Source organism: Saimiri boliviensis, chromosome 17 (genome assembly GCF_048565385.1).
Source record: "Saimiri boliviensis isolate mSaiBol1 chromosome 17, mSaiBol1.pri, whole genome shotgun sequence".
In the NCBI taxonomy this organism is placed as follows: Eukaryota; Metazoa; Chordata; class Mammalia; order Primates; family Cebidae; genus Saimiri; species Saimiri boliviensis.
The window spans coordinates 57629344-57648357 of NC_133465.1; the positions used below are offsets into that span (position 1 = coordinate 57629344).

The window sequence follows — 19014 nt, forward strand, 5'->3', positions numbered from 1 at the left end:
CAGAAAGCCATGAGGAGGTACCTGCAAGGCTTGGAGCCCCGTGGGGATGGTGTTGGCCGTTCGTTCTGCTGGTGTTGGGCAGCTCTGTGCCCTCTCCCAACCAAGCGGGCAGGTTATCAGATTAACTGGCACAGTTGTGCCCACCTGGGCATTTATACTAACTGGGAGGGCAGCTGCATCCATGTGGGATCACTGTCTCTTGCACATTGTCTCACGCTGCCTCTAGTGGGGATCACTAGAAAACATCAGAAGGCTCTCCAAACTTGTTTGCACTTAAGCTGCTGTGGGGTGCCAGGCATGGGGGTCTCTGGGGCCCTCCCTACTCTGCTGCCAGCAGACTTGGCCATGCAGCATGTTCTCTGGCTGACTGGTCCTGGGTGTGTGTGATCCTGCCCAGTGCCGGGCGGTCACCGGGATTCCCAGGGCTGGGATTAGACCCCCTCTTCAGAGCTCTGCCAATTGTGGGCCTCGTGCAGATGAGAGCGCCGGGCGAGAAATAAAGTGTGTGGGGGATGAAAAGCTGAACTGAATCGCTTTCAGCCCATTGTTCATCCCGGGAAGCTTAGAGGGGATAAGAGGGTAGCAGGCCCCTTTGAAATTTCCTTGAACAAGTGAATAGGAGCGCCCCATAAAGCATGAAAAGAGCCCTGGCTGTTTCTCCCCGTCACAATGGCCAGTGTGGGCTGTGAGGGGCTAGGGAGGGGGCTGGCTGCCCTGCTGGGAGCCGGGGAGGCAACAGGGCTGGGGAGGGGGGAGGGGGAGAGAGGGGGTCACAGGCAGCCTTCAATAGACTCCAGAAGGTTGGAGTTCATTAGACACAAGCCCAGGAAAGCAATCGTCTCATTTGCGACAGAACCAATTAAGTCCCGGGGGCCTTTGCAAGAGGCCTGGGTAGAAGTTGGGGCAGCGCTGGCCTGCATTCGGTTATTCCAGGGAGCCACACGCCGGGGCCTGAGTGTGCAGAGCAGGCAGGGGCCTTAAAGAAATCACTGCCTTCTCCCAACGCCTACTCTTGACTTCTGTTTTCCTGCTAAGTAAAAAGCCCTGTTAAAGATGGCTGGGGATTTGGGTCTCCATCACAGGCCTCTGAAAAGGCTGTTTTATGAGCCTGTTACTCTGAAACCTGCATTCTTGGAAGAAATGGCTTAAAAAAATTTTTTTTTTTTAACATTAACTGCCAGACTCCCACCAAAATCTTTGGAGCATTGGAGGCAGAAGGCTTGTGGGGCCATTCCAGGGCATGAGGCTTAGGAGGATGGAGAGAAGGGGCTGAAAACCTCAGAAGCAGCAGGCTCTTTGCCACCCAAGTGTAGCCATGGTTAGTGGTTGCCAGGATTCATGAAAGCTAAGTCAGTGGCGTGGAGGCCTCTGTCTCTTCTTTCTGCGAGGAGCTGCTCTTATAATCAGGATCAGCTACGTTTGTATGTTGTTTCTGCTCCACATGTCCCAAAATCAGCACAAGGTGATTTTTTGGTGTTCCACACAGGGAATGTCGCGAGTTATTTATTTGTATTTTTTTGTATTGTATTTATGGGGGTTTACTTTGGACACCAGGAAATGCATCTGAGTGAACTTCAAATATTAACCTTTTCCTACAAACCAAGCTTTTGATGTTGGCTGTGATCAGAGGCCGCCTTCAGAATGGTTGCCAAATGAAGATGCGAGTGGACACATGTGTGCATGAGTCTGCTATTTCAAAGTTGCCAGAAAATGACATTCAGGTTAGGTCGGGCACAGCTGAGTCAAAAGGCTAAGCTAATTGGCTCAGCTCAAATGGCAGCTAAGTGGAGTCCACACTTCAAAACTGTGCTCCCCAGAAACAGCTGGGCCCGGCAGCAGGCTCGTTAACTCCAATGTTTATAATTAAAGGAGACTGTATAGGGACCAAAACTCTGGTGCTCTCCAGCCCACAGGCTTGAGCAGCCAGGAAACTGATCACAGACTTCTAGAGCTCGAATAAAAGGAGAGGCCCCCTTTTGGAATGAGGGGCTGTTTTGGAAGAAGATTCTTGGCTGGAGGGAATTAAAGCCACATTTCCTTGAAGGCGCCTGTTAAGCCTTTCTGAGCTTCTATGGGCTGACATCTTTCTTTTCCGCTCTGGTTACAAGTTGCCTTTCCAGCAGTTTAGTCCTTCACCTGCCCTAGATAATAGAGAGAGAGAGAGAGTGAGAGAGAGAGTGTGTGTGTGTGTGTGTGTGTGTGTGTGGTGGGGGTATGAGGTGCTTATGAAATCGCTTGTTCCTTTGGCCTTCAGTATTGCAGTTATCTGCTCCCCTCCCCATCCCTATCCCCATTCTGTTTTCTTTTTTTAAACCTTATATGGAAGAAGAGGCATGAAAGCTCTACCACTGACTTTCATCTGGGAGAAGGAAAAGGAGGAAAGTGAAAGCTACCAGTGGAAACTTCAGCGGCTTGGAGGGGATGGGTGGGAAACTCTTAGAGGACCCTTGAAGAGTCGCTCGTGTCATGGTGGGGTCCATGGAGTGCTTGACTCCTGCCCCCAGGATCAGGAAGAGACCTGGAGCAGAGTCATCCACTATCTTGAAGATAGAGGGTAGATGTTGCTTCACAGCCCTAGGGCAGCAGAATTTGGTTAGACCAGCATGAGCCTAATCAGTGGGACACCCTGTCCCCCTGCCACCCCCACCATACAAAGTATTTTAAGTGAGAGATGGGGATATTCAGCATGCCTTGGGAACCACCTGGCATGCCCCATAGCCAGTGAGTACTTGGCAGTTGGGGAGGACTTTCCAGAACATTCCACAGATTTCCCCCTCATCGGTCCTGAATGTCAGGTGACTGCCTGGGGCTTAGGAAATAGCACCTCCACGTTCAGACCATCAGAAAGCTTGACTGCTGGTTGGGGCTGGGAAGGGCATCTTGAAATGAGGACCAAGTAGGTTGTTACAGTTGCCTGTCTGGAGTCCAGCTGTGGCTTGGGTGTGAGTTCTCAATCTGCTGTTGACTGTAACACTAGGTGAGCTGTTGAGCTTTTCTGGTCATCTGTCAAGTGTGGCTCATTAAAGTCCTTATGAGAATGGAGTCTGATTATACCTCCAATCGATGTCTGACCCGCAGTAGGGACTCAGTACCTAGGAGCTGCCACTCTCAGGTTGAGATCAGTTGCCTTGGGTGGGATTTGGTTTCTGGTCAAGCCAGGCACGCTTGTAAGTCCAGTTTTCAGCTGTGCCTGCTGAACTACCCTAGGTGAAGACACTGGGTTTTGATAAGTGATCTTTAGGTGGGCTTAGTCAAGTGCCGGCCTCACGAGTAGGAGGCTGAGTGGAGATGGGTTTCTCCAGCACTGGTCAGCCAGCTGCTAATCCTTCCCACAAAGCTCTGCCTGTCTCTGCTCCATACTCAGCTTTCTCTGGGACAGAAGTCACACTTGGGGTAACTTGTTTTGGATACTGATCTCTCTCCTTAGCCTTCCCTACTCCCCTCAATGCAATTATCCTTTCTGCACTCCATAGCCAAGGTTTGGTTAACATACATTGGTTCTTTGATCTACTGGAATATTTACTGTCCCATGTGGTCCTGTTTTCTCACCTAGTCAGCAGGCTTCCTGAAAATGCAGCTACTTTAGAATTCCAGGGTATTTCAGATAAGGAGCTAGAGGTTGACCAGTTACTCCTGGCTGCTCCCCAGGTAGTTTTAGACATTGCTGATTTTCACCTTTCACCTACTCTTGATGATCCTAAGGTTTTTTTCTTCCACCCTATAATGAACCAAACACTAGGGAAAGGGAAGTAGCCAAACACCCAACTGCAATAATTACAGCCTCCAAGTATGATTCATTATGAAAATGTTTGCACCCTGAGGCTTTTGTAAACAAATGGTCTCCCGACGGGACATCAATAGGAAAATAGTCACGCCTTGACCATTCTACTGTTTTTAAGAAGGAAATTATTTTTTTGGAAAAAATCATGGCAACTCTAGGTCATGGCTGTAGTGCACACTAGCTGGAGTGTAGGCTTGCTTTTTAAAGATTCTTCCACTTGTTAATGTTTTGTTTTTAAAAATGTAATGATGAGCCGGGTGCGGTGGCTCAAGCCTGTAATCCCAGCACTTTGGGAGGCCGAGGCGGGTGGATCACGAGGTCGAGAGATCGAGACCATCCTGGTCAACATGGTGAAACCCCGTCTCTACTAAAAATACAAAAAATTAGCTGGGCATGGTGGCACGTGCCTGTAATCCCAGCTACTCAGGAGGCTGAGGCAAGAGAATTGCTTGAACTCAGGAGGCGGAGGTTGCGGTGAGCCGAGATCGTGCCATTGCACTCCAGCCTGGGTAACAAGAGCGAAACTCTGTCTCAAAAAAAAAAAAAAATATATATATATATATATATATATATATATATAATGATGAAGGACATAGAGACCCATACTTCTTCAGGTCTTTGCCCAAAGGTCACTTTCTCAATAAGGACTTCGTTGATACCCACATCCAATTTAAATTTGCAACTTACCCCCTCCCCCCTCCCCACTAGTGATTCTCTCTCCTTTTCCTGCTGTGTTTTTATTCATAGTATATACCACTAACACACCAATTTTTACTTTGCTCATTGCCTGTGCCTCCCCATTAGAATATAAGCTTCAGGAGGGCAGTTGTTTGAATTATGTATTCACTTTGTCTACTGTTCTCCTGCCTAGTGCCTAGGACAAGGTCTGGCACATAGTAGGTGCTAAAATCTTTACATGAATTGCACAGACCATCACACAGTAGGGGCTTTTCTCTTCATGCCCACATTGGTCATGTGCCTTTGAGAATGTGTTGGTTGGGGCTGGCAGGGTTTGGAGCTGAGAGAAGGGGCCAAAATGTCTGTTATATATTCTTTTTACTAATTACCCCGTGGTGGCTTCTAAAAAGAATACATTTGGAAGCAACCGAGGGTTGACTCGGAGAGTCACCATGCTTTGCTAACGCCCGACCTAGCCCTCTGTGGGTTTGGTCCTTATCCTACAACTTTTCTGCCCTGGCCCTCTCTGTAAGGCACTGGTTCCTGGTTTGAGGTGGTGGCAACAAGACTCCCAGGAGGACCACTGGGGACCAAGAATCTCCTACTCTCGGGGTACTTGTAAAACAGGGGAGCCCTTGCTCTGGGCTGGCTGGAGTGTAACCCAGATCTAAGACATAGCCCAAGAGATGAGCCTTCCAGGCTCTTTCCAAGTAGATGCTCCTGCATTCGAGGGAGCCAAGTTTCCATAGATCATTGATGGGCAGGATTGAAATTTGGTATTGGGTGGATCCTTAGCTGTGGGAGCACTGATGGTATCTGGAGACATGTGACACTCCTGTGGAAGCCGGGGGCCCTGTTGGCGGGATCTCAGGATGGCGTATGGGAGTAGCCCGTGTGCTGAAGGCATCCTCGTAAGCCTGTGGATTCTGTCTTTTCCTTTCCCTTAGAGATGGAATTCCTCCTTATCGCGTGGGGAGTAAGAAACAGCTCCAGAGAGAAATGCATCGCAGTGTGAAGGCCAATGGCCAAGTGTCTCTACCTCATTTTCCGGTGAGTACAGTCTGGAGCGAGGAGGCAGCTGTTTATTCTGCCATGTTGAGTCCTAAAGAAAAGGAAGGGGAGGTGGAAGGGGGAAGGTATAGGAAAGGTAGGAAAGAGCAGTACCTAAGGTCTCCTAGGGCAAAGAGAGAGAAAAGACCTGGACAGTAGACATTACATGGTTTTTGGGGTTGTGATGTTGAGCACAGTGACGTGATTATGAGGTATCAGTCAGTTTTGCAATAAAGGAATAACTGGAGCTGAGTAGTTTATAAAGAAAGGTGGTTTATGGCCGGCCTGGTGGGGTGGCTCATGCCTGTAATCTCAGCACTTTGGGAGGCCGAGGCGGGCAGATCACAAGGTCAGGAGATGGAGACTGTCCTGGCTAACACAGTGAAATCATCTTTACCAAAAATGCAAAGATAAGCCAGGTGTGGTGGCGCGCACCTGTAATCCCAGCTACTCGGGGTTGAGGCAGGAGAATCGCTTGAACCTAGGAGGTGGAGGTTGTGGTGAGCCGAGATCATGCCACTGCACTCCAGCCTGGGCGACACAGCAAGACTCCCATTTCAAGAAAAGAAAAGAGGTTTTGCTTCATAGATCTGCAGGCTGTACAGGAAGCATGGCGCCAACATCTGCTTCTGGTGAGGGTTTTGGGGAGCTTCCAATCATAATGGAAGGGGAAGGGGAGCCCCTTTGTAACATAGGGAGAGAAGCAGCAAGCTGGGGTTTGGGGGGGTGGGCGGTGCCATGTTCTTTCAGACAACCAGATCTCATATGAACAGAGAAGACTTGCTCATTACTGCAGCGAGGGCACCAAGCACCCAAACACCCCCCACTAGGCCCACTTCCAACATTGGGGATCATATTTCAACATGAGATTTGGGGGGGACCAACATCCAGACTGTATCAGAGAATCAGTGACCTATTTTTGAACTTTTACATTTTCTTTTTTTTTTTTTTTTTTTTTGAGACGGAGTTTCGCTCTTGTTACCCAGGCTGGAGTGCAATGGTGCGATCTCATCTCACCGCAACCTCCGCCTCCTGGGTTCAGGCAATTCTCCTGCCTCAGCCTCCTGAGTAGCTGGGATTACAGGCAAGCGCCACCATGCCCAGCTAATTTTTTGTATTTTTAGTAGAGACGGGGTTTCACCATGTTGACTAGGATGGTCTCGATCTCTTGACCTCGTGATCCACCCGCCTCGGCCTCCCAAAGTGCTGGGATTACAGGCTTGAGCCACCGCGCCCGGCGAACCTTTACATTTTCTGAATTCAAAAAAAAGTTCCCTATGAGAAAGAAATGGAAGCACTATGTTCCCCGAAACCAAGAAATGCTAGATGATCCATGCTTCTCTACAGCTTGGTGAGCTCACTGTATTTTCCACTGGAATGGAAGCCCTCTGAGGGGAGGGAGTTTTATCTCTTCTGTTAACTTGGGTATCCACAGAGACTCGAACAGTATCTGACACATAATAGGTGCTCAATAAACATTTGAATGAATAAGGCACCTCTGTCCCCTTAGGACATTCTATTCTTGTGTCAACCACAGGACTCCAAGACATTTTAGTCACTGATTTTAGCCATCCATTTATCTACTGACTTGACCATTTCTCCTCCTGGCTTCTGAAGCCCTGGTAGAGGGTAGCTGTTCCTCCCGAACTCCAAACTTGGCCTAGTGCCTGCTGGTGAGTCTGTGCCTATCAAGTGCCGAATGTACGGGGTGTTTAGAAGTGAGGATCTCCTGAGCAGCTTCTTCCTGTGACTGAGATGGTGGATAAAGGTCTTTTCTGGGACCTCTCCGTTTATTTCCATGTCCTCTAAAGCAGCAAGCACATGGCTCTACTCAAGAGAACTTCCCCATCTACATTCCCATTTTACGGCTGTGCTGTTTACAATACCTTCAGACCCAGGTTGCAAGGACACTCCTCTTTAAGGAGGGGAGGAAAGCACCCAGCTCACAGCAGGTGTTTATGAATCCTTCCTGGCAGCTTCAGAGTCCAGTTGTCTGTCCCATTATCTTGTGTTTAAAAACTTAACACATTGAATTGCGAATCCCGTGTTGCCTTAGTACACAAACTATAGCTCTTCTCAGAAAGCTCCTCACACAGACAAGTGCAGACTTACCTTCTTTTAAAATTAGCATATTAAAATTGGTTTTCTGGGAACCTCTAGCATCTCTTCCCACCATAGATTACAAGCATTCATGACATACTATTATTGTTTTTTTTTTTTTTTGATTGGGGGATATGTGCGTTAACAAAGAAAAGTTCTATTGCCCAAGCTTGTAAATGAGATGATTTTGTCCTGGGGTGTGCAAATCGACTTTCTCCATCAGGCAGCGCTTTGATCGGGGGCTATGTGACAATGGCCACCTACACAGGAGCCTTTCTCTCCCCTCTCAGTTTCTGCGGCTAAATGGTTGCTGTGGCGAGGCCCATCTTTCAGCTGGGGGAGATGCTGGCCTTTGCAAGTTAGCTTTTTGCTCCCCCCACCCCACCCCAAAGAAAGCCAAGCAAGAGGGAGATTAGGAAGAAGGAGGTAGAACAAGTGGAGAGGTGGGGGGTGGGGTGGGGGGAGCGAGATGACAGGAAAAGCACAGAAAGCTGGGCAGCAGGGGTTCTCTCTGTTTGCTGCTTTTGGCAGGCATACTCGGTGCCTTTTTATATTCTGCACTTGATTTGGAGATGTTCCCTTTTCCCTTGATAGATCAGCTTCAGGCAGCCAAGCTCAGCAGTGTTCTGCTACTAGCCTGCAGCAGCTTTCTTCATTTTCTGTACAAAGAGAGAGGGAGGAGGGAAGGAGAAAAACGAGGGAGATCGAGGACAGTGTTGAGACAACACCACCTCAAAGGTGCGCAGTGTGCGGCCAGGAAATAAATTACCACTTCTTCTCTGATCCAGGCCGTTTGACTCCCTTCCCCCCCACCTTTCCTCCCTCCCACCTCCTTTCCAATCTTACTTTTTTAAATTTTCAACTCCCTTCTGTTTAGATTCTACTTTTTATTCCTTGAGTTGGTCTCTCCCCTCCCCACCTCAGAGGGCTGCTTTTTTTTTTTGATGTTTGACAACAGTCTTTGAAGATTTTCTACTTCAGAGTAGCTACTGATGGGCTGGTTGTACTACAGAGAGAACAAGCAGGGCCTCTCGGAGTGCGACCAACTGCTCCTGCCCAAGGCAAACGCTGGTGGGGACCATGGCTCTCCATGAGGCCATGGCGCTAGCGCATTTAAGTCCCGAGCAGCCCAGGCCGCCTTGCCATCCACTCTCCACCCGAACATGGGTTCGCGGTGCGCAGCGCCTGGCACGGGAAGCTCCGGCCAAGTCACTGCCTGCCCGGCCTGCTGAACGTGCCTCCTCCCTTTCCTTTCCACATCCGATAGAGAACCCACCGCCTGCCCAAGGAGATGACCCCCGTGGAACCCGCCACCTTTGCGGCTGAGCTCATCTCGAGGCTGGAGAAGCTGAAACTGGAGCTGGAGAGCCGCCACAGCCTGGAGGAGCGCCTGCAGCAGATCCGAGAGGTAACATGGCCTAGGCTTTCTCCCTGCTTCCGCCCAAGGCGTGCGCGCACGTGAGAGTGTGGGTTCTGTGTGCGCATGTGCTGTGCTGTGTAAGGCTGTGCTCATGTGCGTGGGCTGCGCGCACGTGTGTGTGGTTTGCATGCGCATGTGTGTGGGTAGCATGTGGGTGTGCGCATGAGCCTGGGTTGTGTGCGCATGTGTGTGGGTTGTCTGAAGGTGTCCGCATGCACCTGGGTTGCTTGCCTAGGTATGTGGGTTGCTTGGGGGGTGTGTGCATGCGTGTGGGTTGCGTGCGAGTGTGCGGGTTGCATGAGGATGTGCGCTTGCGCATGGGTTGTGTGCGGGTGTGCACGTAGGCGTGGCTGTGGGAGTGCACATGGGCGTGCGTGCTCCTGCATATGGGGCCGAATGTTGCAACCCCAGGGCCTCAGGGGCCCTCCTGCTTTCTGGGTCACTTCCCCTTCTGACGTCTTCCCTTTCAGGATGAAGAGAAGGAGGCCTCTGAGCTTACACTCAGTTCGCGGGAGGGGGCACCCACGCAGCACCCCCTTTCCCTACTGCCCTCCGGCAGCTACGAGGAGGACCCGCAGACAATCCTGGACGATCACCTGTCCAGGGTCCTCAAGACCCCTGGCTGCCAGTCCCCGGGCGTAGGCCGCTACAGTCCCCGCTCCCGCTCCCCGGACCACCACCACCACCACCCGCAGTACCACTCCCTGCTCCCGCCCGGTGGTAAGCTGCCTCCCGCCAACGCCTCACCAGGCGCCTGCCCCCTCCTCGGGGGCAAGGGCTTTGTGACCAAGCAGACGACGAAGCATGTCCACCACCACTATATCCACCACCACGCCGTCCCTAAGACCAAGGAGGAGATCGAGGCGGAGGCCACGCAGCGGGTTCACTGCTTCTGCCCCGGGGGCTCTGAGTATTACTGCTACTCAAAATGCAAAAGCCACTCTAAGGCTCCGGAAACCGTGCCTGGCGAGCAGTTTGGGTAAGTGCCAGGCAGACCGCAGTGTCCCGTGTGGGGCTTGTCTCCCAGCCAGGTCCCTGGGCAGGTGTGAGGTGGGAGCCACATCACAGGCATTTCGTTTCTAAGAGGGTGGCAGAGGGCACGGCCGGGTGAGGGTGTGGGGAGCAGGTGCATGGGTCTTTTCGTGTCATCGCCCCGTGCTTGCTGCATTGTCTGATTCTAGGAGCCCCGGAGATTTAACCGGGTCTCTGGGTTGGGTGTGGTTCTTGGTTCCCCACAGCGGCAGCAGAGGCAGTACTTTGCCCAAACGCAATGGGAAAGGCACGGAGCCGGGCCTGACTCTGCCCGCCAGGGAAGGAGGGGCCCCCGGCGGAGCCGGGGCCCTGCAGCTTCCCCGGGAGGAAGGAGACAGGTCGCAGGATGTCTGGCAGTGGATGCTGGAGAGTGAGCGGCAGAGCAAGCCCAAGCCCCATAGGTAAACACCGCTTGCCGCCGTTGGCGGCCGCGAGGGTCATGGGCACTCAGTACGGAGGTATTGTGGGAATGGCTATTTTTGCAGTCTGCCGAATACAAATGTGACTGTTTGCTCCTGCCATCTTAATATTAAACGTTGGACTGAGCAGACCACAAAAATGTCATGTTTTGGCACTGACCCCTGTTCGTGTTATGGTAGTTATTTTTTTCTTCTCTCTCTCTGAGCAGAATAGACAAGTTTCTATTGAAGTCACATTTTCCAGTTCTTCTAACCCAGTTTCTTTCCTTCTGTTTTCTCTCTGCTCATTCCTTGTTTAGTGCCCAAAGCACAAAAAGGACCTACCCGTTGGAATCTGCCCGCTCGTCTCCGGGCGAACGAGCCAGCCGGCACCACCTGTTAGGGGGCAATGGTGGGCACCCCCGCAGCGCCCCCCGTGCTCACCTGTTCACGCAGGACCCTGCAATGCCTCCCCTGACCCCACCCAACACTCTGGCTCAACTGGAGGAGGCCTGTCGCAGGCTGGCTGAGGTGTCTAAGCCCCCAAAACAGCGGTGAGTGGACGTGAGGGGTGGTACGTTGAGGCAGGGCTTGGGTTTGGGCGGAGAAGGAGGTCTGTGGCTAATGGGGAGGGCCTCTTTTTCTGCCTGGGTTTCAAACCCTTCCAAGAGAGAAGGAATTAACTTCTGGATGAGTAAGAGTCTCCTTTCCAGCTTCTAGAAATTGTTCTCTTCAGTTATGTTCATTCTACCAGAGAGAGTTAAGCCAGAATCTGTTAGGCGAGTCATGCCTAGGTTTGGGAGCATGAATTTGAGTAATTCCTCACAAATCCCATTTCTTACCAACGTCTTGATTGTCAAAGGCTGGCTAGCTGAGCGGATAAGAAGCCATGAGGGTGTCAGATCAGGAGCCCTCAGCCCTTTGCTGGGGTGGACAGTGTCCCGTGCTAGGCTCCCTGAGGGGCTTAGAATAGCCATCCCAAGACATCTTCCTGGCCTCTTCAGCCACTTTTAACCCAGGGACTTGGTTGGGTCTCAATAGGGATGGAAGTCGGGTTCGTGTCTCTTCAGGAGGCCAAAGAGAGTAATTTTCTGTCTGCTCCGCAACTGCTCTGGGGACAAGAGTGCACCTCTAAATCCCGCGCCCTGGCTGTGTCCTCAGGTGCTGCCTGGCCAGTCAGCAGAGGGACAGGAGTCACTCGGCCGCTGTCCAGGTGGGAGCCACGCCCTTCTCCAATCCGAGCCTGGCTCCAGAAGAGTGAGTGTCTTTATCTGGCATTATGAGATCTGCCGAGTGGTTTATGTTTCAGAGTATTCGCTGTCTGGAATTTGATTTTTGTGAAAATTTTTTTGGTATTTAAAATCACCTTGATTTTTGTGCTAGTGGTGAGGAACAGCAAACATAGATGATCCATGGGAAAACCTGTCCTGCCGAGAGATGCGTCATAGCAAAAGATTTTCTGGTCATAAGCAAATTGAAAACTGGGACATGAAGCCATTAGCAGAAGGGTAGAAGGGACCTCAAATTCACCTGGAAAAGTTGCCCCCATTCAACTTGCAAGTTAGTAGCACTGGAAACATTTGTCACCCCTGAGCAGAAAGATCATTCTCCACTGTGGCAGAGATGGACGGGGACCATCTTGTGTTTTCGCTTAGGGAAGACAGAATATCTTCCCCTAAGTTGGGCAGTGATTCTTTTTGTAAATTTAGTCTCTTTCAAAGTAGATTGAGAAGCCGGCTCAGTTTAATTACAGGTGGCACAATTAAAAAGAAATCTACTAAAGAGATCTGAAACGCTCTAAAGAAAGTTTTCTTCCTTAGTTTCTTTATCCTGAGCAATGAGCAGTATTTGAAGTCCTCAATAGGCCCCCACCCTGGACCCTGGACCCTTTCATTGTTTTAATTGGTTGACCCTAAGTGTATCCGCTGTTTGGGTCTGGCCCAGCTGCTTTTTTTCCTTTTTTTATTTTTATTTTTTATTTTTTTGAGACGGAGTCTCGCTCTTCTGCCCAGGCTGGAATGCAGTGGCAGAATCTCGGCTCACTGCAACCTCTGCCTCCCAGGTTCAGGTGATTCTCCTGCCTCAGCCTCTGGAGTAGCTGGGATTGCAGGTGCCCGCCACCATGCCCAGCTCATTTTTTGTATTTTTAGTAGAGATGAGGTTTCACCCTGTTGGCCAGACTGGTCTTGAACTCTTGGCCTCAAATGATCCGCCCACCTGAGCCTCCCAGAGTGCTGGGATTACAGGTGTGAGCCACCACACCCAGCCTAGCAGCTTTTTTTTCAAGCCACTCTGCAAACTCAGAACAAATGGGGAAATGAACGTGACTGTGGGATAACCCCTTAGTTGTTCTCATTCTGCGGGAATAAGGAGTGGGCTTTAGGCATTCGGAGTTCCTGCCATCCTTAGGGCTGTCCTGCTCCGATTTGTCTCTTCAGCACTGTCAGTCCAGGTGAGACCCAGCATCTCTGTGATAATTTCTCTTCTCTCATCTTCTTGAGGAAGTACCCCATGACGCTAAGCTGAAAGAGCCTGCTGTATGCCTTCATTTGGTGGCAGTCGGGAAATGGTATTATTCTGTACGGCCAAAAGGAAAGCATCCTCTTCTGCGTGCTCCATGCAGAGCGTGTGGGGTTGGCCTGCGTGGCCCCCAGAGCTGGCTGCCTCTGGGATGTGGGGCTCTGCCCGGCCCCCACCTGGGGCTTACAACTGCAGCCCTAGAGTTCAGCGACCCTGCCACTTGTGCACATCTGTACATGTTTGTGTTTGCTTTAGATGTGTGTCTGCCTTAAAATGCTGAACTTGTTCCACTCCGTCTTATTTTCAGTCACAAAGAGCCAAAGAAGCTGGCAGGTGTCCACGCGCTCCAGGCCAGTGAGTTGGTTGTCACTTACTTTTTCTGTGGGGAAGAAATTCCATACCGGAGGATGCTGAAGGCTCAGAGTTTGACCCTGGGCCACTTTAAAGAGCAGCTCAGCAAAAAGGGAAATTATAGGTAAGAGTCCTGTGGCTTTCTTCTGCTCTCAGTTTGTTTGCTCAGAACCAAGAGCCAGAACCTGGGGCTGCTCCCCTGGCTGAGCAGACCTGGGCGGGGCAGGGCGGGCGGGGGCTGCGCAGGCGCTGGGGGAGGCTGCCAGGGACACGGAGGCTCCTTCTCGTTTCCTCTCTCCCCTCACCACCAGCAGCAATAATAAAGCAGCAGCTGCAAGAGGGAGACTGCGTGGAGGGTTCTTTGGGGACCTGGCCAGGTATTTCCACCAGGTGAACCAGATTGAGGAGAAAAGGAGCGGCTGCTTGCTCCTACAGGAGGAGAGGGGCTCAGGCTACCCTGCAGAGGCTTTACCTGCCGTAGAGCAGAGAGGGAGGAGGAAAAAGAGGGACAGGCACACTGAGTAGGAGGAGGGAGTGGAAGCACCGCCCTTCTGCCTTGGGTTTAGGAGAGACCCCCACATTGAAGGCTCCAAATAGTCAGAGGCCCTGGCTGGGAAAAGTTAGCAGCGGTTTTCTTAGCCTGCCTTTCCACCTGGAGAGCTACCTCCCTGGTTTTTATGGGCCATTTGAAGCAGAGATGCGCCTTTGTCCATAACAAAGAAGGGGCTGGACCTGTGGGTGGGCACAGGGTGAAGAGGGCAGGCTCTTCTTCCTGCCCTGGGCCTCACTGCCTTCTCCCCTGCAGGGGCCTCAGGAAGGGAGCTTCCGGGCCTCCTTACCTTGTCTGCAGAGTGGACAGAGGTGCCTGGAGAAGGTCCACGCTGACCTTTTAGGGCCCTTGAGAGGATTCAGGAGCTGAGAATGAGGGCCAGCCTTAGGCCACTCCTGCTTCTCTTGATCACCTTCCTGATAATGAGCAGGTGATGGCTCAGCCTCGGTTCACCCGGGTCCCCCCTTGGCCCTCTCCGTGGCCTGTAGCTCAAGAGAACATGTGGATTCTGCTCCAGTTCTGTCTCAGCTTTAGGGCTTCAGGCCAGGACCAGGGTGAGATAGGGACACATTAGTTTAAGGTGGTGCTCACTCTGGGGTCTACACTGAGAGTTCGTTCCAGCTTCTCAGCTGTGTGCTGTGGGCCGGTGCGGGACCACAACCCATGCCCAGTAGGTGTTAATCCAGTGCCGACACCATAGCCAGGGGTGTGAGTGGAGAACTCTGACTAGCACTTAGTAACCTGCCAGGTGGGCACGGGCTCCTGGATGTGGCCGAGTCACCCGCGCACTCTGAGACACCCACCCCTCTAGAGCAGGCCCTGTGGAGTTTCACCAGCCACCTTCATCTGGGAGTGAGTTTGGGCAGGGGTTGGATTCTCTTCGCAGCGGGGAGGGTGGAGGTTGGACTGAGCCCCTGGGGGTGATTGACCAGCAGGGTGTGTCCCTGGGCCTGGATATTCCCCTTTTACACCTGGGCAGAAACAATTGTGAAAAGGTGTCAAGGGGATGGGGGATAGGCCTGGCTGCTGCTGCTGCTTTTATCTTGAAAAGACACAAGGTGAAGCTAATTACACAAGTGTGCCCCTCTGGGGATTCACTTGGATCTTGGCTTTGTCTTGGCTGGACTTGGAGAGGAGCTGCAGGTGACCTCGGGAGAGGAGCGTGTGGCGCTGGCAGAGGCGTGCAGGGAAGGTGCCTCCCTCAGCTGCTCTGGCCACATCTGGCTCTGATTTTTTTTTTTTTTTTTTTTTTTCCCTAAGGCACAGTTAATAAGCCTGGCTTTGAAGCCCTGGCCTCCCCTCTGATGCACAAAGACTTGTACAAATGGTCAACTCTCAAAGACTGTCAAATTCTTTCCTGATTGGATCAGGCTGTGGGAAGGCCCTCCTAGCCGTCTTATCTCTGCAGGGCCAGAGCTGGACTCAGTGCCCTCCCGGGGGGATAGGGACACGGGGTGTCATGCCTCAGCCTCTCAGCAGGGCTGGAGCTCTGACGTCTCAATTTGTACAAATATATTCCCCCACCCTTCAAAAAAGTAGAAAAAGACTCAGTGAGGTTGGGGCTGTGGGGCAGGGGTGGGAGGTGGGGGACCTGGGATGCGTTGAGTAATCTCAACATGGCAGGAGTTCAAAAAGCAAACAGGCCCTTCAGACGCGCCAGACGCTATTGGTGCCAGATGTCAGAAGAAAGCAGAGTTTGCCACATAAAGCATGTTGCAGTGGAAAAGCCAGTTTCTTGGAGAAAATGAGGGCAGTGCAGTGTGTTTGAAGTCCTGGGGGTGGGGCCGAGAGAATGTGGCCTCTCTCCTCTCTGGAGGAGGTTGCAATTATGTAAAAGGTCGCCTCGTGTTTGCTCAGACATGCTGTGAAAGCCCAACTTGGTAAACCCTGGAGGGGTCTTTGGAGCTGGGGCCAAAGGGGTCTGATGGAGGGTGGCGTTGAGATTCGAGCCTCGTTTTTGGAAAAGTGACTCCCCCACTACACCCCCCACCACCCCGCCACTGTCCCAGGTCTCCTGTGCACAGGGCCGCTCCCTGTTTTCTCACTGTCTCCTCTCAGGCTCCCCTGAGAATTTTGACCCCTTGGCATGAAGCGTCCTCAGTGCTGCCCAGTCAGAGCCATGCCGTTGTTCACCCTGATGCATTAGCTGGGTCAGGAATGCTAAAAACAAAGAACCTTGACGGAACCCAGCTGCTCACTGTATTTAGCCTTATCTCCTACGAAAGTATTTGGCTTGCCTTTATTAAAGAGGAAAAAAGTGGAGCTCTGACCAAGGGGAGTTAATTTTTTTCTTTTTAAAGAGAAAAGGCAAAAACAAAGCCCAACCATAACCCTGAGACACAATTAAATGTTTGAAAGGTTCTCCCATCCCCCCAGGGGACTGTGACCTTCCCTCTGTGAGTGGCCTTTATGGGCTGGAAATGACAGCTTGCAGGGGCAAGTTTAATCCCTCTGAGAGGTCTCCCTTGGCTGGGGACAGGGAAGGAAGAGGCCCTTGCTTAATTTCCTCAGAAGGGGTTTGGGGGTGGGCCTGGCCTGAGAGGACGCTCCTAGGGAGAGGCCAGGCATTTGCATCTGTACAATTAAACAGCCTCAGAAGAAAGAGCGCTGGGGAGGGATAAAAGGAGTCTTTAATCAACGGGCATAATAGAAGGGCCTTTGGTGTTTGACCCTGGAGGGGTGGGATGGGAGAAGAGGCATGGAAATGGGGAGGGGAGGGGAGGGCACCATGGGCCAGTGCCGTCTGTTGGACCCTGGGAAGCTGCGCCGGGCTGGCTTGCCTCCCGTGTGGCTGTGCCAGGGCCATCCAGGAGCATTGCACTGGGGCCCTGAAGGATGTGAAGGCTGAGAGGCCGCGGGCCTGCTAAGCTATCGGGAAGTCTCGCAGACCTCGGCAGGTTCCGGCTCTCCAGGTGACAGGTTCAGGATGGCTGAACCTGGAGATAAGTCTGGAGTCTCTTTGAAGGACCCGCTTGGCTGCTGCTGCAAAGGAACTGCAGGCATTTGTCCTTCCGTCCCGCCCCCCACCCCACCCCGCTGCTGAAAAAGTCTGGGGGAGAAAGAAGCAGCTCTGCTCTTCACAGTGCATGTGTGTCAGGAGCAGCAGAGGCGCTGGGCTGAGGATTGCAGGTGGCAGCAGCCCAGACTGCTGCTCAGAGCCTGCCCGGCCTTCATCATCTCGACCCACCTGCTTCATGTGGTCTGGCCAGTCGCACCTGCCGACTTAAAGCCGATGTGGGCAGCCAGCGTATGTGCACACCCGCCATACCTAGTAGGTCCCCAGGGTACCTCCGTCCTCCATGTTGGCGTGCTTTTCTTTTCAACAATGTGGAAAATGCAGTTTACCAAGAAGCTTTTCTGGTATTCCTTTTAAGGTATTACTTCAAAAAAGCAAGTGATGAGTTTGCCTGTGGAGCGGTTTTTGAGGAGGTCTGGGACGACGAGACAGTGCTCCCAATGTATGACGGCCGGATTCTGGGCAAAGTGGAGCGGATCGATTGAGCCTTTGGGGGTCTGGCTTTGGTGAACTGCTGGAGCCCGAAGCTCCTGTGACCCGTCTTGGCCGTGAGCAACTGCGACAAAACATTTTGAAGGAAAATTAAACCAATGAAGAAGACAAAGTCTAGTGGAGAATCGGCCAGTGGGCCTTCGGGAGGGTGGGGGGAGGTTGATTTTGATTATTCATGAGCTGGGTACTGACTGAGATAAGAAAAGCCTGAACTATTTATTAAAAACATGACCACTCTTGGCTATTGAAGATGCTGACTGTATTTGAGAGACTGCCATACATAATATATGACTTCCTAGGGATCTGAAATCCATAAACTAAGAGAAACTGTGTAGAGCTTACCTGAACAGGAATCCTTACTGATATTTATAGAACAGCTGATTCCCCCATCCCCAGTTTATGGATATGCTGCTTTAAACTTGGAAGGGGGAAAGAGGAAGTTTTAATTGTTCTGACTTAAAACTTAGGAGTTGAGCTAGGAGTGCGTTCATGGTTTCTTCACTAAAAGAGGAATTACGCTTTGCACTACGTCTCTCCAAGTGAAGACAGACTTTTAAAAATGGTGCCCTACCATTGACACACGCAGAAATTGGTGCATTTTTTTTTTCTATGCTGCTCTGTTTTGTCTTAAAGGTCTTGAGGGTTGACCATGTTGCGTCGACATCGTCAGCATTTTGGGGGTTGTGTGGGATGGGGTGATCCGTTGCGGAGGAGGAGGCAGGGAACCTCACTCCTTGGGGCCCCAGGTTGATCCTGTGACTGAGGCCCCACCGCGGCCGAGGCCCGCCAGAGTCACTGCTTCGAGGTTCCAGCTGTGCTTTTGTGGAAATGACAGTTCCTTGGTCTTTTGGTTTGGTTTTGGTTTTACATTAGTCATTGGACCACAGCCATTCAGGAACTACTCCTTGCCCCACAAAGAAACCAGCAGTTGTGGGGAGACCCAGCAGCACCTTTCCTCCGACACCTTCATTTTAATGTTCGGGTTTTTGTGTTAAGTTAATCTGTACATTCTGTTTGCCATTGTTACTTATACTAGACATCTGTATATAGTGTACGGCAAGAGAGTATTAATCCACTATCTCTAGTGCTCGACTTGAAATCAGTACAGTACCTGTACCTGCACGGCCACCCGCCCCGTGCGTCGCCCTATATTGAGGGCTCAAGCTTTCCCTTGTTTTTTGAAAGGGATTTATGTATAAATATATTTTATGCCTTTTTATTACAAGTCTTGTACTCAATGACTTTTGTCATGGCATTTTGTTCTACTTATACTGTAAATTATGCATTATAAAGAGTTCATTTAAGGAAAACTACTTGGTACAATAATTATTGTAATTAAGAGATGTAGCCTTTATTAAAATTTTATATTTTTCAAAACATGGGCCTTGTCTTTGAATCCCCAGGGTTGGGGCGGGGCCGAGGGGTTCTTTCTTGTGTAGACACCTGTACTTGATTGCCCACCTTGCCCAAGCCCTTCTCTGACCTTCAGCCCTCACCTGATCCGGACTCACAGGGAGGTTTTGTAAAATCATTTCCTCATATTACCTGTCTGCTGCCTGCGGCCTTTCTTGCCTTGGAGCAGGGCGTAGATAACATCTCCTTTGAGGTCCTCTTCCCTCCACCAGC

General features: G+C 51.3%; 1 protein-coding gene across 2 annotated transcripts in view; it reads left to right on the top strand.

Moving 5' to 3' along the window:
- AXIN2 (axin 2) overlaps positions 1-18765 on the top strand; it is a 30504-nt gene extending 11739 nt beyond the window's left edge. The window contains exons 3-10 of one of the 2 annotated variants that reach the window (XM_039476600.2): positions 5407-5509; positions 8877-9017; positions 9500-10008; positions 10268-10462; positions 10780-11013; positions 11621-11716; positions 13287-13454; positions 17255-18765. In XM_039476600.2, the coding sequence (XP_039332534.1) occupies positions 5407-5509; positions 8877-9017; positions 9500-10008; positions 10268-10462; positions 10780-11013; positions 11621-11716; positions 13287-13454; positions 17255-17381 (1573 nt within the window). In that variant the 3' untranslated portion in view covers positions 17382-18765. The remainder of the gene's footprint in view (positions 1-5406; positions 5510-8876; positions 9018-9499; positions 10009-10267; positions 10463-10779; positions 11014-11620; positions 11717-13286; positions 13455-17254) is intronic. The other variant, XM_039476605.2, reaches the window with a different exon arrangement.
- Positions 18766-19014: the final 249 nt, after the last annotated feature.